At 36.3% G+C, this 27,917-nt stretch overlaps 1 protein-coding gene and 1 pseudogene across 1 annotated transcript in view; one reads left to right on the top strand and one right to left on the bottom strand.

The window, feature by feature from the left end:
- Nucleotides 1-24,405, bottom strand: part of Slc5a12 (solute carrier family 5 member 12) — a 51,820-nt gene extending 27,415 nt beyond the window's left edge. The window contains exons 1-8 of the mRNA XM_028767119.1: nucleotides 24,067-24,405; nucleotides 15,874-15,939; nucleotides 13,495-13,546; nucleotides 12,604-12,671; nucleotides 6,792-6,946; nucleotides 6,535-6,675; nucleotides 3,102-3,231; nucleotides 1,713-1,801 (exon numbers count right to left, since the gene is read on the bottom strand). Coding sequence (XP_028622952.1) covers nucleotides 1,713-1,801; nucleotides 3,102-3,231; nucleotides 6,535-6,675; nucleotides 6,792-6,946; nucleotides 12,604-12,671; nucleotides 13,495-13,546; nucleotides 15,874-15,939; nucleotides 24,067-24,405 — 1,040 coding nt within the window. The remainder of the gene's footprint in view (nucleotides 1-1,712; nucleotides 1,802-3,101; nucleotides 3,232-6,534; nucleotides 6,676-6,791; nucleotides 6,947-12,603; nucleotides 12,672-13,494; nucleotides 13,547-15,873; nucleotides 15,940-24,066) is intronic.
- Nucleotides 24,406-25,111: 706 nt separating this feature from the next.
- LOC114620730 lies at nucleotides 25,112-27,030 on the top strand (annotated as a pseudogene).
- The last annotated feature ends 887 nt before the right edge of the window (nucleotides 27,031-27,917 follow it).

The raw sequence follows: 27,917 nt of genomic DNA, 5'->3' as shown, positions 1-27,917 counted from the left end.
TCTCTCTCTCTCTCTCTCTCTCTCTCTCTCTCTCTCTCTCTCTCTCTGTGTGTGTGTGTGTGTGTGTGTGTGTGTGTGTGTGTGTGTGTGTGATAGATGTACCAAAGGATCAGAAAGTTGGTGTTTTCTTTGCAAAATAGCATGAAAGCTTATTTAAATTCCTCACAGAGAACAAGAATCTTTTAGTTCAATAAACAACTGAATTAAATTAAAAGGTGAAAAATTATCACCCAAGAATGTTTCCTTCTAAAGAATAGAATAAAACATTGATTTCAATTTCAACTATTTGTTCTTGTTCACAAAACATAGTTATATAAGGAGACAAAGGAACATAATCCATAAAAAGGAAGAAAACTTCAAAAATTTTTGTGGCTTTAATAATTTGAGGGAAAAATATCCCAGAAAGTCAAATAGAAATAATTAAGATTAAAAAACTGTAATGTACAGAAAATTGTGTAAATAAAACTAATAACCAGCTTCTGATATATACAACATTATATGTTATATTCATTAAAACCACTGACATCATTACAGCTGTAGACCAAGGGAGGACTACAAAATGAGAGGAATAAAAATGTAGAGTTTATGAAGTATTTGCAATATATATAGAAGAATTAGAATGAAATAAAAGTAATATTTCAAGTCATTAGTGTAAAGATGGTTTATATATTAAAAAGTAAGACAAATGGCTGGTAATTTAGAAGGGAAATATATCACTTCTCTACTTGAATTTTACATCACTTATCTAGGGTAAATGATTAATAATTTTACCCATTAATATCATAAGAAATATACTGTGCTATCTATAATAATAGAATAGATTTTCTTACTAATAATATTATGAACTAAAAAGATAATATGAAATATGATCTATCATTTCAATATTTCAAAGATTGCCTGGCAACTGAGTAGCATGCTTCAGGAGCATGCTGCTGGAAGCAACTCTGTATAGGACAGTGTAATGGAACCACAGAAGTCAAGGTGTCTGTGCAATAGAGACCCAGTGAAGACAGAAAAGACCGCAACATACATTGGTCATTAGAATAAGCCACAGGCATCTGGAAAAACCAGGTTCAGGTACTGATCATGTGAGTGACCATGGAAAAGACAGAGTTTAAATTGTTCAAACCCTAGGGAGCCCAGTACGATGATCCCCAGATATCAGACATGGAATACCAAGGTTTAATGTCTGTAGTGTTGGTCTCTGATTTTGTCTTTGGTCAATCACCCCTTTTGTGTGTCCCACCAGAATTTGAAAGTGTGGCAATTTATTTTTTTTTTCAGGCATTCACAGCTGAGTTTGCCCTAACTGTTGCGGGAAGACTTTAGTCTTTTGATTAATGCTGGAACAAAGTAAACACTTGAATGTTTTGTGATGGAATGAATATAGACAACATTGAAATAATAGCCAAAAAGTTTTAAAGTATATGTGGAAAATACCCCTGTACCCTGCATCCACACTTTGCTCACTTACCAAAGGGAAGTTTTCTCCCTCATCCTTAATAAATCTGTTTCCTCATTTTCAGACTTATGACAGTGAGTGTAAAGCTTCTCTCTTACATGCTATGTGATACCAGTGATCAAATAGAAATGCAGCATTGCAGTGGCCACTTGACACTCAACAAGTGCTCAGTAAACAGTTGGTCATGGCCATCATCATTCCAGACAGCTCACCAACACCATCATCATCTTCAGGTTGTCAACATACTAACCTCAGAGTTCCACTAAAGGCGCAAGCCATAAAAAGTCCTGGCAGCCCTGGCATAGTTGCAAAAATCTCCATGACAAAATATGGCATCAACTAAAAAAAAAAAGCAGAAATAGAGGGAGAGGGAGAGGGAGGTTATTAATAGTCAGCTCATCAGTATCTGAAATGTTGGAATATAGATTTTAGCAACTAAAATGAGAAATTCATTTTCCAGTGTCTTTCTTCAATGTGTGAATTTTCCTTGTATGTTTTCTCTGAATTTAGAGTTTATCTCTAAAAGCCCGTCCTTAACCTATGTGTTTCACAGAATCTAGGTGTAGCCCATCTTGTGGGAAAGGAGACTATACATGACAGAGTGGGCCAGCTGAATACATATAGAAAGAAAGGGAGAGTGAATGCTTCTCATGAGAATATTGTGTCTAAGTTTTAAAACCCACATTTAGTGATCTATAATTCCATGACATATTTTGCTATACTGTGCTAGGAATGTAATAATAGTTATTATGAGAATAAAAAATACTTGTTCAATTTTTTTCTTTTTTTATTCTTTAATCTTTTTTAAAGTCCAGTCATTATCAGCCTCCCGTTCCATCCTCCTACTGTTTCTCATCCCATTCCTCCTCCCTTTCATCTCCAAGAGGCTATTCCTGCCCCCCAACCCTCACTCTACTAGACCTGCCCATTCCCTGGGACGTCAAGTCTCTCAAAGGTGAGGTGCATCTTCCTCTGCTGTATATGTGTTGGGGGCCTCATATCAACTGGTGTATGCTTCCTGGTTGGTGGGTCAGTGTCTGTGAGATATCAGGGGTCCAGGTTAGTTGAGACTGCTGGTCTTCCTATGTGGTCACCTTCCTCCTCAGCTTCTTCCATCTTTTCCCTAATTCAATCTATTGTTCAGTTTTAGTATTTCATGTTACCTTATTTATTTTTTGTAATTTTGTAACATGGTCTCATACAGCCCAGGAAATTCTCTCAAATTCACTATGTAACCAATGATAGTCTTAAATTTTTGATTTTCTGGCTCCATTTTAAATCTGTAATTGCAAGTACTTGACACTATGTTCATTTTTGTTCAGTTTTTGACTAAAGAATCATTAATAAACCTTAGACTACATAAAAAAAGGAATATCACCAACAGCCAAACACATGGATTGAAGCTTACCTTCTACTTAGCCTTAACCTGTCTTCAGACTTTGTCTTCATGAACAAGGAAAAAGTGTTCTCTCTCTGTAGGCCCACTTCTATATATTAGAATGTACTGTGTGTGAGGTCACCCAGGAGTTAGGGTAAGAACCTGGAGGCATGTGATTGGCCTGTGGGGGTAGGTTTATGTAGAAAAATAACTCCACCACTACACAACATATTCCTGCTATGAAACCAGAAGAGTGCATACCTGGTCTGGTGCTGAAATAAGACCAGAAGTCCAAGGGTCACAGTCCTTGAAGTAGGAGTACATGATCAAGCCAGAGAAGACGGCGCATATTGCAATTATCCAGAGACCCAACAAGTTGAAGTACAAAGCACTAGAAAAGAGGACATGAGCAAGTGACACATTGCAGCTCAGCAAAGACTGAAGGGCACACTTTGAAGCTTCCAGGTAGCATTACACTTTACAACTTCACATTAAAGGAGTCATCACACTTTTCAGGATATTTACAAAATTTGAGTAACTTGAGATTTTAGATGAATTTTCCTTTGAGTAAGTTTTTCCTCCAAATTGCAATGTGTGTGGTATATGACCTATTTTCTTGTGTAAAATTTTACATAATGATTATTCCTATTATATAACTTTAAGTAATTTTCCCCTATTCAATTGATGAAGCTGTCAAGAAAAGCCAACTTATATTTTAATATCAATTCTTCCAAGGAAATAATAGTGAGATAACATAAAAATAGACAAGTATTGGTTACAGTTGCTTTGGAGATAAAGGCTGATAAAAACTAAAGTCAAGAATTTTAGAGACAATAGAAAGAGTCAACAATAGGAAGATCAACTTAAACATTATTTGCAGAAGTTAATTTTATTCTACAGTACACAAGCACAATTACAGTTGGGTGCTTTTTCAAGATCCTGTCCATTACTTTGCTTTCATGTAGGCATTTGATTGTCAAGATTTTACTCATAGTCTCAATCTCAGGGAAGACTTGAAAGTAGGCAGGCCTTACATTGTGCTGATAAAATTAAAAAATTTCATTGTAATAAGACTCACACTGGTCCTTTTTGTTTATTTGTTTTAGTTCAGTCAGGATTTGAAGATGATTCCACATTTAAATGTAATATACATTTCTTTCATGGCAACCATGGCATGATGTTTGAGATACATACATACACAAATGCACAAACATATAAACATACAAATACCCACATATTGGAAAAGTGTATGGATGCAAGCATCTATATACATATACTTTTCCAATATGTGAGTATATACATGGATATATCCATATATATATATATATATATATATATATATATATATATATATATATATATATGATACATATATATATATACTTGCATCCATACACTTTTCCAATATGTGGGTATCTGTATGTTTCTACATAAACATGAGAGAATGACTTTCCTTAAACATTGTATTGTTTAATAAATGACAAATACTTAACAAATACAATATGTCATTCTTGGTGTTTTGGAAAAAAATAATGAGAAATATATACTTCCTAACATCCATTTACTAATTTATTAAAAGGTAGAAATTCAACATATCACAAGAAAAAGTAATATCAAGACATATGGCAAATACCTAATGTATTAACAATTCAAGAGGTAGAGGAGAAACAATTTTCAACCTAGACGTCTAAGGCTATTCTGGAATAAATAGACATCCTATTTCAAAACTAAATAAGAATATTAAAAGAAAAGAAGAAAGTTATTATTTCACCAATAGATTATTTTTGCCAGAAGATATATTTGATTCTAGGTTATCTAAAGGCAGATTTTTATTTGAATTTGATTTTTAATTGAATTTTAAGATCAAAGCCACATGTATTTTTCAGCATTTCATCTATTTGATAAAGTGATGATCATGTTTTTAGAAAGCTTACTTAATATAATTTACTGTAATAAATTATCATTTATCATTGGTGGCTTGATAGAATGCTACCTGTTGTATATCTGATCTTTTTATTATAAAATATACTTATAATATATTATAAGTTGAATTATATAATATACATATAGTAACATGGTATTTCTTACTCTAGCATTCAACTTACAAATGGCTGAGTTATTTCAAGACAATTCTATGTCTCATACAGTGAAAATAAGAAATCTACATTGAAAATACTTTAAAACTGTGTGAAGAAATAATCATAACAACTAGACTAGGGTTAGGAACCCTGAAGAGTTTTTTGAGGGTTGAAATGCCATTTTGAGCGAAATTTGGGGATTTCTGATAGTTGTATAAAATAATAGAAAAATGTCTTTGGTTTCTTTCTATCAAGTGGGCTGTTCTGGAATTTTTGCTGGACCCTAGAAAATCGAGCTATACCTACTCTCATATTCTGCAGTAAACTGCCCCTGTGAGAGCTGCAGCAGCCACACACACATTGCCTTACATTTTATACTTCTTACATCTCTCCTTAGAAATATTCAGGTTAGCTACCTGTGTTAAAGAATCCTGAAGGGGAGAGTTAGATATAGAGGGACCTTTGATTTGCAAACATAAAGTGAAGCTTGGTTTGTTTCATTTTTTTTAAAGTATCTGCGTTTAGGGAAACAGAAACTTAAGACAAACCTATGAGAAGTCAGTAAATGACTCCAAAAGCTAGAGCTTCTTATAGGGATGAGCAAGCAAGGTGGTTAGTTATTCAACCTTAATCAATAGCTTATATTCTTTGCTTTACTTCTGTGTTCATATTGTAAACGCCTCATGTCTGTATTCCCTTAGTGGTACCACAAGAAATGTTTGAAATGACGCTGCTGCCTGTCTTCAAATTTCTTTCAAATTAACTATTTAAAATGTCAAAATGTGTCTCAATTTGCCCCCTAACACATACAAAAATAAGCTACAGCTGAAGATAGCCCACAATGAATCAAAACTGACCAGGGCCATCTTGCCATGGAGACTATAAGCAAGAAGCAAGATTTGCTCCTCTTCCTTACTCAATGCACCGATTCTAGTCTATTTATTTCTCAGTAAATAAAGACAAAACTTAATTGGGAGAAAAGCCAAGCAGAGTATGCTGAAATGGAAATAGTTATGTTTGGCTGAAATAGTTGTTGAAAGGGCTGCATGAATACTTGCTACATGAGCATGTAGACCTGCATTTGGATTCTGGCACTCATGGGAAAAGCAAGACATGGCTGTACATGAATTCAGGGGCTGGGAAAGCAGAGAGACAAGAGTATCACTGTGCTGCCACTCTAACTCTAGGTCCAGGGAAAGATCATGTCCCAAAGCAGTAAGACCCATAGGAGCCTGATGGCATATGCCTTTAACAACACTCAGGTGACAGACATAGGCATATCTCTGTGAGTTTGAGGCCAGCCTGGTGTGCTTAGTGAACTTTAGGGCAGCTAGAGCTATATATGGAAACCCTGTATCAAATAATTAACAAACAAAAAACTGTGATGAAGCAGGCATTCAACATTCTCCTCTAACTTCTACATCTATGCACTTACCCCCTCAACACATACTTCTGTATACACCATGGTCCCATGTATGCACACACACACACAAGCAAAGACTTTGAACAGATTAAATAAGTATCTTCTTTTATTTCTCTCTTTCACATGCATGCATACTTTAATAACTCACTAAGGTAAAAGATAACAGAAATTTTATTCTTAATCGACAACTTACAACTTAGCATGCTTTTCTGTCTTGCAAGAGATGCATCTCTGGATGGTTGATTGGTTCACTCCATAGATTCCAAGCCAAGTAAAAGTTCCTCCTACTGCAACTGTCCAAAAGGTATGCCGTCTGAGAGGATCTACATCAAAGCTGTGACATAGAAAGAAGGGAATAACAAAGATATTTTCTTGATGCCCTGCTGTTATCATTTTATGAGACCATGTAATTAAATTTTATAAAGCATGAAAAAATGGCATTGTACATACTCAATAATGTGTAGCCGGGATCCATTTCGTGCATGTTCTAACACATTGTTAAAGCCACCAACATGATTTGATCCTTGAATGAGGACTGTTAAAAAGCCCACAATCATGACAACCATCTGAAATGCATCTGTCCACACCACTGCTTTCAAACCTCCCTGAAATGAGAAGAATAGTAGAAGTTATTGAAAATGAGATCTGTAACCCCTCCAACTCAGTCTCCCCAATACTGAGTCACATATGAAGTCATTCTGAGCTGTTACTGAACATCTATTAAAGGGCAAATCCTGGGTTAAATATGGCAATAAAATGGTAAGCGAAGAAGATAGATCCCCATAAAATAATTCTATGAGTATTTAAGGTTAATGGTGGAATTTCAAATTAAGAATAAATACAAATTTTTACTTAAAGTGTTGGAAGAGTAATCAAAGACTAGTTACTTTGAGAAGTACAAGTAAGGACCTAGTGTGAGGAAGTGACAGGGTAAATTCTGAAGAATGAGTACAAATTTATGAGGTTCAGCACACAAATTGAGAAGGGAAAAGAGATGTAGGTTTCTCAGGAAATGAGAGAACCCTGGGAGATGGGAGATGTGGATAGACCAAAGGGCACATTGGTAAAATTTCTGGAAGTCAGAATGGATATATTTAGGCAAGACCATTTAAATGATTCCCCAAGAACATAGAGAGCAATATGATGAGATTTGTCTCACAGTAGCCATTGGTCAGCTACTGTGAATCACAAGGTTACAGTAGAATAGAAAGTTTCAAGTTATTCTTGATACCCAAGATAATCAATGGTTGAAGCATGGCAGAGAAGGAAAAAAAGTCTGTGGTTTTGAGAGATATTCAAGATATAAGATTCACATAGTGCACTAAATGCAGATGAGGAAGAAATGAAAGAATTCAGCGCAAACATACAGGTCCAGCTGTACAAATTTAGAGTTCTAATGTAACTAGTGGTAGCACCTTTTGGAAACTGAAAGACAAAGAAAAAGACAGACAGAGAGACAGAGTCAAAGACAGACAGAATACACACACACACACACACACACACACACACACAGAACAACTAAGAAGGAATGACTATCAGTTTCCACATATATGTGGAAGAAATATCAGTTCTACATATATGTGGAGTGAGGAGTTTTAAAAATAGCATGGTGGTTAGGCAATTACACCAGAGTTTCAGAAAGTTTAATCAAATAGTTAAGTTCACCATAATTATTAGACAAGAAATTAAAGCAGTGAATATACCCAACCTGCCTCCCTTGTAGAGGAGGGGGCAGGAGGAAAACAATGCCCATATTCCTCTCCAGGGGTCCTAAATTAGCAGAGGAATTAACTGAGGCTAGGGTTGTGTTCTTCTCTTTCTGCAGTTCAAAAGTTCCACAAATGATTCTAATGTAGAGTTCCTGCTGGAAACGTGGGCAGAAAGGAGAAAAATGAGAGCTTGCTGTAGCATTCCATCACTTGAGTCCCCTAGGATCATCATGAACATGGCAAAGGCAATTAGGGAAAAATTAAATGAAGTGGCATATAAAAGTGTTTTGCAAGAGAGTAAGTGCCAGTAAAATGAAAGGAAGTAATATTTTTAACACTAGAATTTAGAATTATCATCCTGTTACTCCTCCAGAGTGTCAGTAACTTCAATGAAAACTTGACATACTTATCTTTAGTTTGAGAGGAAAGAAGACACTGAAGTTGCCCATTTACTTGGTAATTAAAATTAGACCATAATCTGAGTCATTGAAGTCTCTCCTAAAAGCATTGCATTTGCATATAGTTTTCAAATAATGTTTTGAAGAACAATAAATCACCCCCATGATCGCATACACATCCCCAATACAGCACTATCTTGATTGTCTTTAAAGAAGCTATCCCCAACGAGCATGGTAACACATGAAATGCAAAGGTAGACAGATCTCTGTGAGTTTGAGGCCAGCCTAGTCTACATAGTGAGTTCCAGGATTCAGAGCAAATAGTGAAACCCTTTCTCAAAAAAGCAAAAACAAAGATGTTAATTCTTTCTGATTCAAACCTCAGTTTTTCAGTACTATGAAAACAAAATATTAAAGGCTTCTGTTTTCAGAGCATACTTATCATTAGTTATATAAGATTCTGCACATAACTGAACATGAGGTGGTCATACAAGACTACAGACTTTCAAATGGCCTCTCCCTCCGTCCTTCCCCCCATCCCTCCTTTTTCCTCTCTGTCTCTGACTCTGCCCCCCCTCTCTCTTTCTCCCTTTCCCTCTCTCTCTATTTCTCCCTCTCTCCCTGCCACTATATTTAATTAGTCTAACTGCATTGACTACTAAATTGCAAATGACCTGGATACCTGGATAGCAGGAGTCACTTTTTAAAAGCTCTTCCACTGATTATTTCCCAAGTGTGGATCATCCACAAGATCAAAGAATAAAGAGAGTACAATATCAAAGTCACTGCTGGATAAATAAATTGTCTGTTGGTGAGGCACTGTCACTCTTGCCTGGCTAGAGTTTTGGTGGGGTAAAGATAGATGAAGGACTTGGATACAGCTAATGAAAGAATTTCAACTCCACACTAACAAACTTGTTATTCTGGGAATGGTTGAAAGCAATAATTTGGTCATGAATAAATGCTGGTTATAGGCATAGAGACTGTGTGAGAAAGACTGGCAGCACAGAGCTGGTTCAATGTATGACTATTTTTCTTTTTTTATACAGTGACTATTGAAACACAAAAGACTTATTCCTACTTACTCTTGAGTGTTTCTTATTCTGTCAATACTTATTTTCCTGTTCTCTTGCTTAGATACATTGAGATGCTTTATTTAGACTCCACTTTCTCATTTTGACTGTTTTATTACATAGATCCTCTTGAAATTTTCTCATCCATTCATGAATGTCAAATTTTAAACAATTCAATAGTGCTCCGAAATCAAGATTTTTGAAAGCTTTAATTCTGATTGCTGTCTTCCTAACTCACATGTTAGCATTTCATATTTTGCAGAGTTCATTCTTTAAACCCATAACTATATACAACAATTATGTTTTTTGTATTTTATGTTACAAATAATAATTAGAAAATTTAATAATTTTATTTATAAACCACATTAAGACAACAATTATCAAATGCCAAAACTTAAGAATACTTTGCATGAAGTGCTGAGGTAAAGAAGTGTTTTACATTTCAGTCTTACAAATTTTGGAATGCTCACACAGAGTTTATGACAGAGTAGCTAGTAACACTAAAGTACATCTGAGATGCTCTAAAGTCTCAAACATTTTGAGCATCCTCAATAAGTGTAAGATTTGGGTGGCACTTTGGACTTTTGGATTAGAGTCACTCAGCTTGTATTTCCTTTCTTCTCATAAACTACACTACTTAAGCCAGTTAACGTTTCCCCTTCCCTTCACAGTATTTCCTTTATATTAATCTTCGGGAATGATTTTTTAGTTGTGAAGACTCAGATTAACTGATACTCAGATCCTCAAAGACAGCTTTGCTGGGAACTTGACTATAATTTGAGAGTGATTTTCTCTCCATCATTGAACATACTATTCCTGTTTCCAGTTATAATGAATAATAAAATTTACTAGGAAATCTGCCTGATGAGTTCCTGCAGAGCCTCTTTCTATATTACCAGCTTTATTTTAGCTCTTTCTTGTGTATATTATTCATTGCTTTCACTGATGTGTCTAGAGATGTACTTTTTTTCTCATCTTTAAAGATATCACAAACTAAACTTGTAGATTTCTACCTTTTACAGTTCTAAAGTACTTCAAACACAGTATTTGTAAATATTGTCATTTCTCCATTCTTGGTACATTCAGCTTCTAGACTCCAATTGAATATAAATTAAATCTCATTTTGTTATCTACATATCTTCATTTCTTTTCTTTCATGTATCATCTTTCTGAACACATACTGTTATTTCTTGATATATCTTCCAAGATGAAAATCATCTCTTCAAATAAATCCAATTTGTTGTAGTAGTTGTAACCTGACCATTCAGGATATACTACATAGTAAATTATTGCTAATACATTACATCATTGTACTACATACTACATGATATACTAATATAGTACTTTATTGTACTAGTTTCTGCATATCTGTTTCTTATTCAGCATCTTACAATTCAGTATGAGGTATTCCTTTGAGGCTAAATCTTGTTTGAGGTTTTGCTGTTCCTCATTCTTGATACCTTATTCTATCTCTAATGAGGTATTTCTTTAGGGTTTTAACTAGATTACTTTATAGTGCTAAGCTGGATTTTTTTCTCTATAAATAATTAGTATTATATTTGCATTGAACAAAGCAAAATGAGGTTTTTAAACTCGAGTAACTTCATACCCCTCAAAAGATCTAAACTTAGTAAGAAAGTCCCAACTTCATCTATATTGACAAGATTCCAAAACTTATTAATATAATAAAGACACACTTATGAGCTTGCCCTCTAGGGAGCCTGATCCTTCTTGACCAAACACTGCTTTCCAAATAATAGTACTGATTATCACACATTTAAATTATTTTTATATTGCATTGTTTTTTATTTATAAGTGGGTGGGCATGGTGGGAGAATTCCTTGGGGAGCTATGGTTTTCTGTGAAATCTCAGCTGCACATCTAAAAGTTAGATGCTAGAGTCTATTTGCTTTTCTATTAGAGCAATGAACTTGTCATACCTGGTCAGATTAGACAGAGAAGGAGCCTTTTCTTAAGCAAAGTATGAAAAAGTATGTGATAAAGATAAAGGTTTCAATGTTGAGAAGTATTAAGGTATGCAGTGTATATGTTACAAATGGTATATGATATGAGCATAAAGCAAAATACATGTATAGCCAGCTATAATGTATCAATTATTTTTCTTTGCTGTGGCAGATAGACAATGTACCTAACTGGTAATTACTGATAAAGTATAAGCAGAAAATTATATAATGATTTAGAAGAATAAAAGATTTTAATTGTAAAATGGATACAATAAGTGCACATTAACTGTTTATTGATCTCAATTGTCACAACTATATAAAAGTCTATGAATAGCACGCTGTTTGCTTGAGAACTGAGATTTTTATAATCAAAATATTAAATGTAATATAAAAGTAAGAGACAAAATAGCCACAGAACCTTCAGACTTATTAAATGACAGCTGACCTTGATCATTCATATACATGTATTTTGTTATTTTTCTTTTAGTGTCCAGAGAAATTTAATGTTATAATTCCTAAGTGTTCTTAAGGAAGAATTTTTTTCAGTGCTTACAAAGGGTCACTTATCCTCTAATTAAGGAGATATTTCTTTTACCAAATTATCTCTCATTAAACATGATTTTCTTGATGTCAATTGTTTTTTCTTCTGAATACAAGTTTATTATTTTATGATTTTAGTTGGTTGTTTTATAGCCTTAATTGGATTCTTCTCCAGACATGTTATGTCCTTTTTTTTTTACATCACATAAATCAAAATGAGTTATGAAACATAAGCTACTTCAGATTCCTGCAATGATCCAAGGCTAGTGAGACAGTCCCACCCATAAGCTGCTACACTCAGAAGCACCAAAGCAATAAAACTTTATTTTTTCTGAATGAGCTCAGAGCCCAAATTCTCTTTATAATGGATACTACAGAGACTTTTAAGGAAAATAATAGTGCCTTCCTCAAAAAATTATGACAGATAAGGCAATATGCTGCTTTAATTTAGTTTTATAATAGCAATTTATTCCATTATTAGATGGCTTCTTGTTGGAAACATATTCTTATCCCATATTAGGATGTAGTTCATAATATTTTTTTCACAGCTAATAGTTTTTTCACAGCTCCATACATACCAAGCTACAGTAGAATGTGCAAACGATTCCTGTTGCAAACACAGAGCCCCATAGATCAAAACCGGTGACTATAAAAGAAGAAAAGTCATTACAAAACAATAAAGGAAACTTCTCCACAAAAAAAGTAACAGCAAATTTGGCCTCCTCTGATTACATAGCTTAGATCCTAGATCCAATTTTGTTGTTGCTTTTACTTAATTTTCTGAGTACTCTGAAGCCACCTACACTGATTCTGAAGTTTTTCTCTCTGTCATTTATCTGTAAAGGTCTATGTAAGCATTACATGGAGGAAGAATGAGAATGTCAAGATTGCTGTAAATTTTTAATATTAAGTGTATATTTTATGTAATTCTAGCCAATGCAGTAAATAATCTTGAAGAAGTTTTTGAAGAACTAGTATTTCCCAGTTCAATTAATGTCACTGCTATGTTCTTTCAATATGGGAGATGTCACTGAGAAAATATATCTTTTGTATTGTTATTTTTCTTTTATTTTTATTTCCAGGATTCTAATAACTTGAAAGGATACACCTGAATGTAATCATAGACACCTTTTACTCTTATGTTAAGATCTTCTGCTTTATGAACTGGCCTTCAACACAGAAGACATATGCAGGACTTAGAAATATACAATAGCAAATCTGACATAATTTCAAATATTGGAAAACAAAATTGAAGCACTGAAACAAACCACATCCAACTGAACTGTGTGTTTATAAACAAGAAGACTTGTAAAGCAAAATCTAGTCAGAGCTTTATATTATTTTCAGTGTTGAGTACACTTTTCAAGCTTCACATATGTAGTAACATATCTCCCCCACGAGGTACCGGGTATATATTTTCAAAGCATAGAATTCAGAAATTTTGAGACAAAGTATGCCCAGTAGCTCACCTTGGTTGAGAGCCAGAGCAGGGGCGTAGACCACGACTCCTGTGTAGAGAATCTGTTGTAGACACGGGAACAGACAAAAAAGTTGGAGGAGGGGGAAGCCTGACTAGAAAGCTCTTTATTGACCTTAGTCCTTTTTTGTTCCAGGTTTTATATTTTTAAACTTTTTTAATTGAAAATAATTCTTGTCTCATAATTCCCAAGGTCAGTTTCCTCTCGCTCCATTCCTTTCAGCTCTTTTCCACCCCTTTCTCCCCCAGATCCACTCCTCCTCCATTTTGTTTTCAGAAAAGAACAAGCCTCGGAAGATGACAGCCAACGAGGGCAAAGCAAGATATAATAAGACACAGAAAAAGCCTTTATATAGATTCTGGACAAGGAAACCCAATGGGAAGAGTCCCAAAAGCAGGCAAAAATGTCAGAGATACACCTGTTCCTCCTGATAGAAGTCCCATTAAAACACAAAACTAACAGCTATAACATATATGCAGAGGACCTGACGCAGATCCATGTGGGCCATGCTTACAATCACTTCACTCACGAAAATTAGTTAACTTCCATTTTATTTTAAGCTGAATTCTATTATCTAGAACTATGTGAATATGAATTCCAAGTGAGCCCTTCAAGTACTGGAGGTCAGGCCTCTATCCCTGCCTTTTCAAGATTAGAACTGCCACAGCCCTTCTATACTTAGAGAAGGGAGGAGATGTCACTGCTTACACACTGAAGGCCTAAAATCAGCCATAGGCCTAAAATCAGCAATAGGCCTGTCATACATGTATACTAACACCAAGTCTTGGGTCTCAGTGGAAAAAAATTGAAACAGATGGCTATAAGCTAATGTAACAGACAGCTTTTGTGGAAATTTACAAGCCTGAGTAGTCATAGACCTTGTAAATAGGTAGCCTTGGCAGACAATACCAACTTAGATAAGGTCAAGTGAGTCATAGGCAGAGTCACAGTGACTTGTCCCCTGAACCTTCACCCAGCCGATACCCGGTTCTGAAAGATATCTGTATTCCCCCTGAACACCCACATTCCAGTGTCATTCCCTTCCCCACATTTTGCCTTTCTGTGTTTATAACCCCTGTGTGAATGAATTATGATTTGAGAAAAAATAAATTATTTAAAAAAAAAAAAGAATCCCAAGTGAGTCCCATGGCTTCAAAATGCAAATATCTGGACCATTCAACAAGTATTGCTTTTTAACCAATTAGTTGTCTAGCACCAAATTGTCAGCCCTGAAAATATACATACAAGTAGCATTATATGAATTGAACAGGTTATATTTAGTAATATACATGTATATCGTGTGCATATATAATATGCACACAATAACAATTAGTGGAATAAAAGAGACCACAAATTTGAAAAAGGCAGGGTTGGGTAAATTGGAGGGTTTGGAAGAAAGGAAGGGATGGGAGAAATGTTATATTCAAATTATAATCTCAAAAAAATAATAAAGATAAGACTGATTGGGATAGAAACCTTATATTATATTTGATGTACACAGTAGTAATGAAATAATGGTAACTGACAAAAGGGAAAGGTATTACTTGCCTCCTATTCCCTAGACAAATCCTTCAGGCAGAGGCAGAGTTTTAGGAGAGCAGGTGGTTATCTTGTAGCAGAAAGTACTTTGAGAGTAGTAGGAAACAGCTTTTGCGTGTGTGGCAGCTTACAGGATCTAAAGCCCATGTGGAGAAAAAGCCCATAAGGGAGAAGCAGGTACGTTTATGGAAATTACTGCAGTAGAGGCAAAGGACTTACAGAAAAGCAGGCATTTCTGGTGTGACTCAGCTTATTGGTTTTAAAAATTAAGCCAGGCATAGTAGCGCATGCCTGATTCCAGGACTCCAGAAGCTGAGACAAGAGAATGTCCAGCCTGAGTTACATAGATAGTACGTGTCTCACAACAAAAACAACTTACTAGATCATTCCATAATTAAATCTTAAAAAGTTAGAGAACAAGATAAATTTAAAAAAAAAAAATGTTTGCCATGTACCCTCTAACAATTTGTTTTTTTATATATTTTGTGTTTGTTTTTAGGAAAGATCTCACTTATAGCCCTGGTTAGCCTCACTCTTTCTGTAAACCAGAGTGTCTATGAATTCAAGGAGATCCATCTGCCTCACAAATGCTGAGATTAAATGCCCGAGCTACCATAACTAGCTTACAATTTGTTCCCGGTTGTTTGTCCACAAATAAGGAATCTATGCTGAAGTACTCGTTCTCTAAAAGTATTATCTTTAGAGAAAGGTAGTAATTACTTGGAAACAGAGCTGTCCTTTAAGTGAGATCATTTCCCTACAAATGAACAGAGCTGTAACTGTATCTTTTCACCTTCATTTTCCAACCCTTCCACAACCCCTACTCCTCACCGTCTGCACGATGTAGATAATGGTTGCTGCATAGCGAACTGGTTTGTTGAATCGTAGCTGTAAGTACTAGCAAACAGAAAGAAAGGCAATCAGTAAGCCGTAAAAGAGTTGTATCTTAGTAATGTGTTGCTGTGAAGTGACACCATGACTGTGGAAACTCTTATAAAAGAAAACATTTAATTAGGAGTTGTTATAGCTTCAGAAGTTTAGTCCATTGTCATCAGAGTGGGAAGCATGGTGGCACACAAGCAGACATGGTGCTGGAGAAGTACCCAAGAGTTCTACATCCTGATCCACAGGCAGCAGGAAGGGAACCTAGCTTGGGCTTTTGAAACCTCAAAGCCCAATACAGCTTCCCAGTCACCACTGTCAGGGCACTCAGCAAGCTCACAGGTCAGCATCACTCTTTGTCCTGGCATCAGCATGCCTCACCCATCACTATGGTGGCCACCATGCTCCATCAGCATCCTGCAGAAAAAACACAAACATGCCCTCTTCCCCATATTTACTACCTGATCCAGATCATGCCTTATGCCTTACGCCAGTAAGTGGATCCTTCCCTTTCATTCACCAATGCACGACCTATAAGACAGGCTCAGTCTTGTTAATGAAATAAAAAAGGGGGAGAGACAGAGAGCCCTTGGTGCTGCTTGGCAAGAATCTGACATGGGCCAAAGACATGGAAATGGGCTGCTTGGCAGGAATATGACATTGGCCACGAACAAGGAAGTAGGCTTCAGGCAGGAATCTGAGATTAGTTTAGAACAAAGAAGTAATTTCAGGTAGAAATCTAAATCTTAGGCTAGAACAAAGAAGAAATTTCAAATAGGAGTCTAAATTTTATGAAAATAACTTTGGGCTAGGACTGGGAAGTAGGCTCAGATATTTTGGTCATCCTGATAAGCTCTTAGAAAGAGTGATCATGGGAATGTTCATGGAATTATGTTTAGTACCTTGCTTGTTCTTTGACTATTTGTATTTATTGTCTTGCTTGTTCCTTGACTATTTGCATCTATTGTATTGCTAGAGTCTCAATCTAGAACTGACCTTAATACATGCATATAATTAAAACGGTATAAAAGCAAAAAGGAGGAGGGGGATGGGATAGGGGGTTCTAGGGAGGGGAAATGGGGAAAGGGAATGACATTTGTATTGTAAATAAATAAAATATCCAATTTTTTTAAAAAAAGGAAACCTGGGAGTTGATCTGCAGTGATATACTTCCTCCAACAAGGCCGCACCTCTTAATCCTTCTTAGGTAAACGCCACTCTCTGAGGACTATGCATTCAGATATGCAAGTCAATAGGGCTATTCTTATTGAAACCACCATAAGCAGCTGACATTTCTTTAGTTTCTTAGTATTCCTTTTAATATAGAATTTGGGTTTATAATACTATTTTATGGTATGTTTTCTTGGAAGTATCCAGAGGGAGAAAAGCATGGATTGCTAAAAGTAAACATATATTAATATCTAGTTCTTCATCTTTTTCGAGACAGCTATGGAAGGCAAGTGGATTGGTTGTATGAAAGTTTACTCCTCTTCCTTTTCTAACCAGAGGTCTTCCTGTTGGACCTGCTGATGGCAATGTATTTTTTATGACCCTTCTGCCCACAACTTAGCCTAAATCTTTGTTTCTTCTTTACTAGACTAATGGTCTTGTCCTCTCCTTGCCCATTTTAAAACGAAGCCTTGGCAGTATGTTCTGTGAGTGCATACCCATGACATTGTGTCTCTTAAGACAGCTCTGATCACACCAATCTCAAAGTCTCCAGTGATTATGACTGCCAAAACAATGTATGCCTTTCTGTCTTAATCTGCTTTATTGCCTGGCTACACCTGTCTATCTTAAGTTATACGTGTGCTTTCCAGATTTTCTCCAGATTAAATAATTATTTGTATCTAAACTGGTAATTATTATATTATTATTTTAATATTCTAATTGACATACAATTATACCACTTTTCCTTTCTATTTTGTCTGCCAGCTCCTTTGAGTTTCCTTTTCCCAAGCCCCTTCTATTCCCCTCCACACATTGATAGCCTCTTTTTTTTAATTATTATTATGTATGTGGATATATCATTATCCATATGCATAAATATCTATAAATATAACCTATTAAGTCCTTTATTGTTGTTTGTGCATATGTAAGGACAACATTAAACCCATTTGTCTCCATTTCAGGATCCCATTTGTCTTCATTTAATGACCAGGACTGATTTCAAAAAAAAGGTCTTAAAGCTCCAGGAACAGACCCTAAATTCCAGAAACTATGCCATAAAAACCAGCTCCAGGGAGAGACCATAAAATATAGAACAAGATCATAAACCCCTCTGCCAAAGAACTGCCTGAGGATATCCACAAAAATGGGTATCTCAGAATCCTTATCTCAGAATGGGTCATCTGCACAGGGCAGGCCTATTTCATCACATGGTTAAATGTTCATGGCATAGGAATGCAGACCACTAACCACCTGTGAACTCCTAGCACCCAGCAATGAAATTTTAGATTATCTAATTCTTCTAGAGATTCCCCCCAACCCTGTTCCCTATTTTAAAAAGGCCTATGTACCTTTGTCTGGGGTCACCATTTTAGGGAATGGTTGACCCCTGCATGCTGATTGTTTCTGAAGAATAAACACTCTATTTTTCTTACTATCTGACTCTAGGATCTTCCTTTAGTGATTTTCAGACTCTCACACATATATAGTTTTAAAGATGACCATTCTGTATTTGACTACCAATAAGAGGACAGTCCTACCTAGTTATAGCACATATGAACCACAACAAATACCACCATGGCAGGGTATTTATAAAGCTGAAATAAGTGTCACTCACATGTTGGTGACAACCAAAAGCTTTTTATTTTTTTTCATGTTTTCAACATTAATTAAAAATGAAAGAGAGATTCTCCTCAAATTTAAAGTTTCATATTTGTTCCCAACACTTTTAATTCCCAACATCTCTCAGGGAGATTGATCAAGCTGGCATCCGTATTCCCATGCATATTCTCTTTTCTGAGCTCTGTTGCACTCAGGTATGTTAAATACTTTTAAGGCCATCAGTCCCTATTGGTTATGTATGGATATGGGTGGCTTAAAGGAATATATATATATATGTGTGTGTGTGTGTGTGTGTGTGTGTGTGTGTGTGTGTTCATTTCTGAAGATCATTCAAAATGAATTTTCTTAGGCCAAATCACTGCTGCAGTACCATATTTCCGCAGAAGTGTCTAAATTCCCCTGCCCCTTGAACTTCTCTCTACTCTTAGTATCTGCAGGCAGTCCCTCCCTTTTGCCTCCATCGCCCTGGAGAATGTTTCCTCTTTTGATGATCTAAGACTATTTTGTCCTGCATGAACTCACACAATTCTACATCTGAAAGACTGTATTTGTTCTTCCTTCTAAGTGATTTTTTGTTTTTTACTTATGGCTTATCTTTGGTGAATATATAAACTTTTTAACTACAATAGAATGCAAAAACTGAATCTAATAGAAAAATCACATATTTCATGCCTGTTTTTAAAAGTCCCAGAGGCAATATCTAGTTTCGTTGCATTGTTTCTTTTCTTAGAACACTAGACTTGGCACAGCCACATTATTTCCTAACTCAAGACACATTAAGTCTACTTTCCATGGTTACTCACACCCGAATAGTAATAATATAAATCTAATCTTGTCTCGTCTTCTGCTGTCGTAACACACATCCAATTCATGAAAGGAGCCTGGTACACCACACTTTCAAAGAAAAACACTTGGTTTATTTCTTTTAATGCTGCTTTAAAATTAACTTTTCCTCTATATTTTGGCAACAGACTCCTTCTTAGCCCAATTGCTTCAGTGGTTAAAACCCTAAAATTGTTCTCTACATTCAGCTAGTCTATAACCCTAAAACAGAAACCACATAAAATACACCACTTCTCAACCAAACAGTATAATGTGTATAATGACCTATCTATAAATATCAAAAGCTAATTCCTTCATAGATTGAACTAAAATCCTCATAATATTGAGTTATATCTTATCAGATATTAAATATCCATTTTAGGACAAATATTTTATAACATAACTTATTTTGATGAAGTAGTATTCTATACTGTTTAGACATATTACTTATCAAAGTATTATCAAAATAATGTCATAGACTCTAATTTACAGAAGAACTAAAATTAACTTACTAGAATGTAATGCATGAATGTTCAGGGATCACTGTGTGAGATATTATAATCTAAACGTTTTGTTATGAAAATTTTAGATTGAAAGAAGTAAGAAATTAGACATAAGTATAGAATATGAAACATATTCTGAACAGTTTAGGAGTAAAATACAGAGGCAGATGCTTGCAGCCAACCATTGGACTGAACACATGGTCCCCAATAAAGGAGTTAGAAAGGCCTGAAGGAACTGAAGGGGTTTGCAACCTAGCAAGAAGAACAACAATATCAACCAACCAGATCCCTCAGAGCTCCCAGGGACTAAATCACCAACCAAAGAGTACACATGGAGCAACTCTTGGCTCCAGCTGCATATGTAGCAGAGGATGACCTTGTCTGGCATCAATGGGAGGAGAGGCCCTTGGTCCTGAGAAGGCTCGATGCCCCAGTGTAGGGGAATGCCAGGGTGGAGAGGCAGGAGTGGGTGGGAGGGTACAGGAACACCCTCATAGAAGCAGGGGGAGGGGGAGGGGGAGGGGATAGGGTGTTTCCAGAGGGGAAACTAGGAAAGGGGATAATATTTGAAATGTAAATAAAGAGAATATCCAATAAAAAAAGAAAAAAGAAGAAGAAAAAAAGAGAAAATAATAAGCTGAGCTATTAGCATAGAAAATGAATATAAGCTAAAATGAAATGAAGATAGTATCAAACTGGAGATAATAAAAATGTATGCTATTAAAATTGAGCTATTCTGGGTAAAGTGGTGCATCCCTTTAATCTCAGCTTTCTAAAGGCAAAGGCAGAGAGAGCTAAGCCTGACTTAGAACACATGGATGAAAATAATTCCTATGGTTTGACCTGGGATGAGCTAGTGATAGGGAGATGCATAGTTTCTCCTTGAAATCCCACTACCTATCAAAGCACCCAAAGAGTTGGCTATTCCTGTAATTTATCCACTGTGTTAATTCGTTTCTGTCAACTTGAAACAAACTAGAATCAACCGAAGGAGGAATTTTGAAGAATAGCTCCATCGAGTCCATGGGGCATTTTCTGAGTTAATGATAAAGGATGGACTAGGCCACTGGAGATAGTACCACTGTTAGAAAGGTGGTCCTGGGTTTTGAATAAAGAAGCAGACAGAGTAAGTCATGTAACTAGTGTGTATTCATGGTCTCTGTTTCGGTTCCTACCTCAGTTCCTGCCTCAGGTGAGTTCCTGTTTGAGCTTCCTTCTATGTAGAATTGGGATCTGTAAGATGAAATCACTACTTTTCTCCGTAACTCAAGTTCAGAACTCAAGAATACCCATTCCTCTTCTCACTGAGGCTAATAGTTCGTCTTCTGCTACTGCTCCAAGATCCTGTGTAGCTCTAGTTAACTGCACAATCAATGGCTTGAGGAATGGAATGGCCTAGCCTATGTACATATCTGGAAAGTGGGCAGTCAGCAAGCTTGGCCCTGCTTTTGGTGGTGGTGGTGGTGGTGGTGGTGGTGTGTGTGTGTGTGTGTGTGTTCTTATTCCAGAACTAGACCAGTTGTGCCAGCTTGTTTGCATAGCAATATAATGGCAGAATTCCAAGGGACAAACAAACACAGAAGCTGTAAATTTCATGAGGTTCAAACCCACTAATTGTTAGAAAATGTTTATTCATCAAAGCAATTGACAAAACTGGATGACCTTCAAGGAGTGGAAAGGATAGGACACTTATTGCAGTCTTTTACACCTGAAAAGTTCCCAAAAGTCATATATTTCACTATAAAATGGAGCATAAAGAAGAAATCTCAAATACCACAGTGTTATAAATAGGGAACAATGAAAATAGTAGAAATGCTGACGTACTATTCTAGCCCAGATCTATAAAAATAACTCCATATACTATCTCATCCACTGTAGAAATCCTTTGAGACAGAAGTATTATTAGCAATATTTGGAGTGTAAAACCAGATATAGAGTACTTAAGAACTTTTACCTGTCATGCAGCTAGAATGTGGCAGAACCATTATTCAAAGTCAAGTAGGCTTACACTTAGAGTTCACAATGTTCATGTCTAGGTCATACTGCCAATTTTATAAAGTAGAGGTCTATCTCAAAATAACCTTATAAGTACTTTATACAATCCTTATGTCCTCCTGTTATACACAAAAGATTTTAAAGAATCCTCAGGCAAGCAATAATACATTTAAAATAGGTTTGTAACTAAATTTAACATGTAAATTTGAAAGGAGTTTGAATTTCTTCAACTCTGAATTTCTTCAGAGTTGGCCTGGCGTAGCTGTGTTGAGAGGATGCATCATAAGTTTCTCAGGTTAGAGTCCTTGGTTTCCTGCAAAGTATGTGTTTGCAATTTGCTGAATTGCTTTTGCAATTCTCATTCACTTTACTAAAATTACATACAAGTTACAAGATTTAGAGTAAGCAGGTTTCTTTGTGTGAGTATATTACTCAATTATTTTTAAGTAAACATAGAACCTTTGTTAGCCTAATTATGTGTTTCCAAGGCTATATTCACTCAAATTTGGCTACAGAATAAGCTATCTCATATTCCCTGAGGTGAGAGCTGCAATTTTTGTGCTGATGAACACCAAATGAGTTAATATAGACGATACTTAGAACAGTACTTAGCACACAACTAACTACATACAACATTGTGTTGTTTTATGCATTTATTGTTTGTTTCCTTTTGCATAAACATAAGCCCCATGAGGGCAGAACAGCACTTTCCTGCATGTCCTCAAGGTCTGACGGTGTGCCTAGGACAGAGTAAGTGCTGAATGGGTACTTATTAAATAAAAAGCTAATCATAACATAGATTCCAAATGGAAACATAGATATAAGAGTTGCAAATATTAAAAACATTTCTAGAACAAAACTAAAAAACTCAGCAATGTTTTCTACAGTCAAATCTTCATGCATGGATAAGAAAAATCTAGGCCATGTTTTGATTTTCAGAAGTACATTATGATTGAACAGCATACGTGTACAGTTTGTAGAGCTAAGCATACATTTACTTGTTTTTCCCTTGAGTTTGTGTCTTAGACTGTGGCTGTTGAATTGCCCAACTGTGATTAATTTCTAATGTTGAACATTTGGGATATGATTGTCCATGAAACTGTATGTCTTAAGACCTACTGGAAAATATTTATTTGCGTGAACAGCTTTGGAAGACTAGAGAAACATTTTGTGATAATTTATCTCAGAGATTTTTTTAAAGTTTTTTTTTTTTTTTACGAGTCTTCTGCTGTTTCAGGGTTTTCATTGGCAATAAAGTTCAATATTTTTTCTTCACAAAAAACTGATTTATAAGCACACTTAAATACCAGGCATGAAAAAAACATGTTGGTTTTATTTAGCATTGTTTCAAGGCCAAAATTCCATAGTCTTATTTCCCCTTCATTACAATAATTTCCATATTTTTATTATTTTGGAATTTCTTCCTCCTAAAATATTTCTCACTTTTCCAAAATATTCCCACTTGCTACTTGAAACTGGAGTGCAGTAATAACTAGCATTAGGGAGCTACTGTTTAATATACAGGCCATTCAAAGATCATATACAAATACTAGCTTCTAAGTAGATTTTCATCTAGTTTTAAAACATGTCTAACTTACCTATCTAGATCTTACTTCTCTCTGCTAGAAACTATACTAGTACCATGTATTCCATTTGCCTTTTCAGAGTGGTCATGCTAAGGACAATAAAAATGACATTATCACTCTTAATCTAAATTTTCTTTCACCAATTAAGCAGTGCATTAGTTTTTATACAATGCTCCTCATTAAATCATGGGAATAGCCAGCAGAAGTGACATTATTTGTTGCCTTCTACAGAGTGACAAACAGACGTGTCTACAGCCAAAACCTAGGACTACACTTCTAACCCCATACAACATATTGTCTTTTTAAACAGTGTGCCTTAAAAATAGTAATCTACTACTGATTTCAAGATGTCATAGAAAAACAACAAACCAAGAAAGAGAAAGAGTTTTCGTGTGGAAAGCAAGTGCCATCTCCTTGCTGTAGACAAAGAGGAAGTGATCTCTTACCTCATAGGTGCTTGTGATGCCAGATCTGTAGAACACAGGAAGAAAGAGCTCAGATGTGAAAAAGATCACAAATGCATATGCGACGAGGAAAATGAGGAAGGATGCCCCAAAGCGATAGACTTCAGCAGGAGTCCCCAGGACAGTGACAGCTGACATGAAGCTGGCTGTCAGAGACAAAGCTACAGGGCCAAAGGTCATTTGCCTTCCTCCTACTAAGAATTCCCGAGATGTTTTCTTTTTTCTCTCCTTTATGGCAAAGAACACGCCAATTCCAGAGGAAATGACGAAGAGGCCTGCAAACACAACATAATCCCAAGCTTCAAAGTTCTTCACACCCATGCTTGGAAGTGAAACACAAGAGAATCTCTTTCAAGCACGACTCACTGAGATGTTTCCAACAGCCAACGCTTTTTTGAGATGGAAGGAAGAATCTGATTCTCTGAAGAGTTGAGGATCACCCATCTATGTGTAAATTTTCAGATACCAAACTATCCTCAAAGTTCTCAAATGCTGGCTGTGAAAAGAACAATTAGTAGTAAAACTGACACCAAGGGGAAAAATGACAAATTGAGATCTGATTCTGGCCACTAGCTGTCTGCTTTTCTCCTGAAGCATCTGCCAGAGGACTTCTGAAGTTACTGGGGGTAGAGGGAGTATGCTTTTTTATCTCCTAGATTTTTTTAAATGAAGGTTAAACATTATTAGGAAACATGGAAGTGATAAAATTTGACTACTTCAGCATTTTCTATTCCTGAAGTGGAACATAAAAATGCAAACACAACTGTCAGTGGCATCTGCCTCCTGACTAAGGGAGTGTGGAGTGATCTTACCTATAATTGCCGGGGCAGTGGGGTGGAGGGTAAAGAGCAATGAGCTAGTAATCCAGAGACCTTTGCCCACATCACAGCTCAATCACAACTGAGTTACTGTTAACAGAGCACTTCACTTTCCTGAGCTTCCCCGGGAACACTGGGATAAGACATCATGAGACCGGTCCACTAATCTTAATCTAGAGTAAATTCTGTTCTCTTCTCTACTGTGAAGTATGGGAGAGGTACATTGGATGTCATTTCATAGGATTTCAGAAATAAATTTATTTCAACAACATAAAAATGATCAAAGATAGTGATTAAAATGGCAAATGTAGAAGATTATCCAGGTCTATCCAGATTAATGTGAAGGGGCTCTGCTAGGTAACAGACTTTTCAGTGTTGGATGAGTAACTTACTATTACATTAAGAAATTATCCATCACCCTTCAAAAATTTAAACAAGAATCTACTGTTGCTACTGAACGGCAAAAGAGACGCCAAGAAATTGAACAAAAACTTGAAATTCAGGCTGAAGAAGAGAGAAAGCAGGTTGAAAATGAGAGGAGAGAACTGTTTGAGGAGAGATGTGCTAAACAGACAGAACTGCTGCTTCTGGAACAGAAGGTTGAGCTTACACAGCTGTAAGAAGAATGAATGAGCATAATGCCAAGATAATTAAGTATATAAGAACCAAGACAAAGCCCCATTCGTTCTATATTCCTGGAAGAATGTGTCCAGCTACCCAAAAGTTAATAGAAGAGTCACAGAGAAAAATGAATGCTTTACTTGAAGGTAGACACATCGAATTTGCAGAACAGATAAATAAAATGGAGGCTAGGCCTAGAAGACAATCAATGAAGAAAAAAGAGCATCAGGTGGTGTGTAATGAAGAACAGAAGGCAGAACAAGAAGAGGGTAAGGTGGCTCGGTGAGAAGAAGAGTTGGAGGAGACAGGCAATCAACACAATGATGTAGAAATAGAAGAGGCAGTGGAAGAAGAGGAGAAGGAAGCAGGCGTAGTTCATAGTGATGCAGAAAAAGAACAGGAGGAGGAGGAAGAAAAGCAGGAAGTGGAGTCTAAGATGGAGGAGGAGTCTGAGGTAAGAGAAGGTGAGAAGCAGCCAGAAGTTATGGATGTGATAGAGATGGTAGAAAGTGTCAAAAATGTAAATTGCTGAGCAGAAAGTAATGGAAACTAATCAAGTTGAAAGTATAGAACCTTCAGAAAATGAAACTAGCAAAGAACTGGAGCCAGAGATGGAATTTGATGTTGAGCCAGATAAAGACTGTAAATGTCTTTCTTCTGGAAAAGAGAATATTAATTCTCTGGAAGTGGAAAAGGAATCTAAAGAAAAAGAGGAAAAAGAAAACAAAGAACCTGAGCCCCATCCTGAGCCTATGGCCTCAGCCCCCACCTCAGCCCCTGCCCCAGAGCCAGCCCCATTCTCAGCCCCACTCTCAACCTCAGCCTGTACTCCAATCCTAGGCTCTCTGTCAGCCTGAGACTGTGCTGGTAGCTGTTTTTGCAGCCTCCACCTCAGGTTATTCAGGAGCAAGGGACTCTACTACCTGAGCAGAAGGATTTTCCTATTATAGCGTCTATAAAACTCCCTAAGGTGCCTGTAGAGCCAGTCTTGACAGTTCATTCAGAAAACAAAAGCAAAAATAAGACTAGGAGCAGAAGCAGGGGGCAAGCAATAAATAAAACAAGCTAGAGTAGAAGTTGGAGCAGCAGCAGCAGTAGTTCCAGTAGCAGCGCTACTAGTAGCAGCAGTGGGAGAAGCTCCAGCAGTGGCAGCAGTAGTAGTCGTAGCAGCTCCAGTCGCAGCTCCAGCACGGATGGGAGCAGCAGCAGAGACAGCAGCAGCAGCACTAGCAGTAGCAGTGAGAGTAGGAGTCGCAGTAGGGGCCAAGGACATAAGTGAGACAGAAAGCACAGAAGGAGCGTGAACCGGAAGCGAAGGGATACTTCAGGACTAAAAAGAAGTCACAAGTCTTCAAATGGTGGTAGTAGTAGAGATACAAAAGGATCAAAGGATAAGAATTCCCGGTCTGACAGAAAAAGGTCTATATCAGAGAGTAGTCGATCAGGCAAAAGATCTTCAAGAAGTGAAAGAGATCAAAAATCAGATAGGAAAGACAAAAGGCGTTAATGGAAGAAGCCAGGCTTGCTTAGCCTAATCTTTGCAGCAGAAGATTTCTTGATGAGTAAAAGGATTACCTTGTAAAGAGGAGCTGCCTTAAGAATTTCATGTTGTAAAAATTCTTTTTGGAAAATACAGACTGTTTACCAGACATTCTTGTACTTTTTGCATAATTTTGTAAGAGTTATTTATCAAGACTATGTGAGGTTCCAAAATATGTAAAAATGATAATAATAAAAAAAGATTAACAAAAAAAAAGAAAGAAAGAAATTATCTATGACGATAGTAGCCAGAAAATAAAATTCAGTGCTTGATGTCAAAGGACAAGCTAACTCTCCTGTTAATGACTAGGGTAACTGATGAACTTTAGTGGAAATCAATGCCCAATTACCATCCTAGACACCACTAGGGCTCTCAGTATGCCCTAAATAGAATGATAATGCTTTGATGACTACACATTTATTTTATAGGATAATTCACTGGAAATTTTAAGTCAACTGTGCAGCAAATGATTCTTTTCAAACTATTGTTGAGAAGTCAAAATGTACCTGGTCACCCAAGATGATGACAGTGATACATACATTCAATCTTTTCATGCCTGCTAATATAATCATTCTTCAGCCTACAGACCAAGACGTAATTTCAACTTTAAAGTCTTGTTATTTAATAAACACATTTGATAAACCTGGCTTCCACACATAGTGATTTCTCTGACAGATGTGTACAAAAGGAATTAAAAATATTTTGTAAAGATTCACCACCATTCTAAATGTTACTAAAAATATTAATGATTGCTGGGACAAAGTCAAACATCAAAGTTAACAATGATTTGCAAAACATTGATTCCAAATGATTTTAATGATTCAGGATTTCAGTGGAGAAAAAAATTGCACATA

This window comes from Grammomys surdaster, unplaced genomic scaffold (assembly GCF_004785775.1).
Source record: "Grammomys surdaster isolate TR1022 unplaced genomic scaffold, NIH_TR_1.0 170, whole genome shotgun sequence".
Taxonomy (NCBI): domain Eukaryota; kingdom Metazoa; phylum Chordata; class Mammalia; order Rodentia; family Muridae; genus Grammomys; species Grammomys surdaster.
Note: the sequence above shows the minus strand (reverse complement) of the source record. Positions and strands in the feature narration are given on the sequence as shown.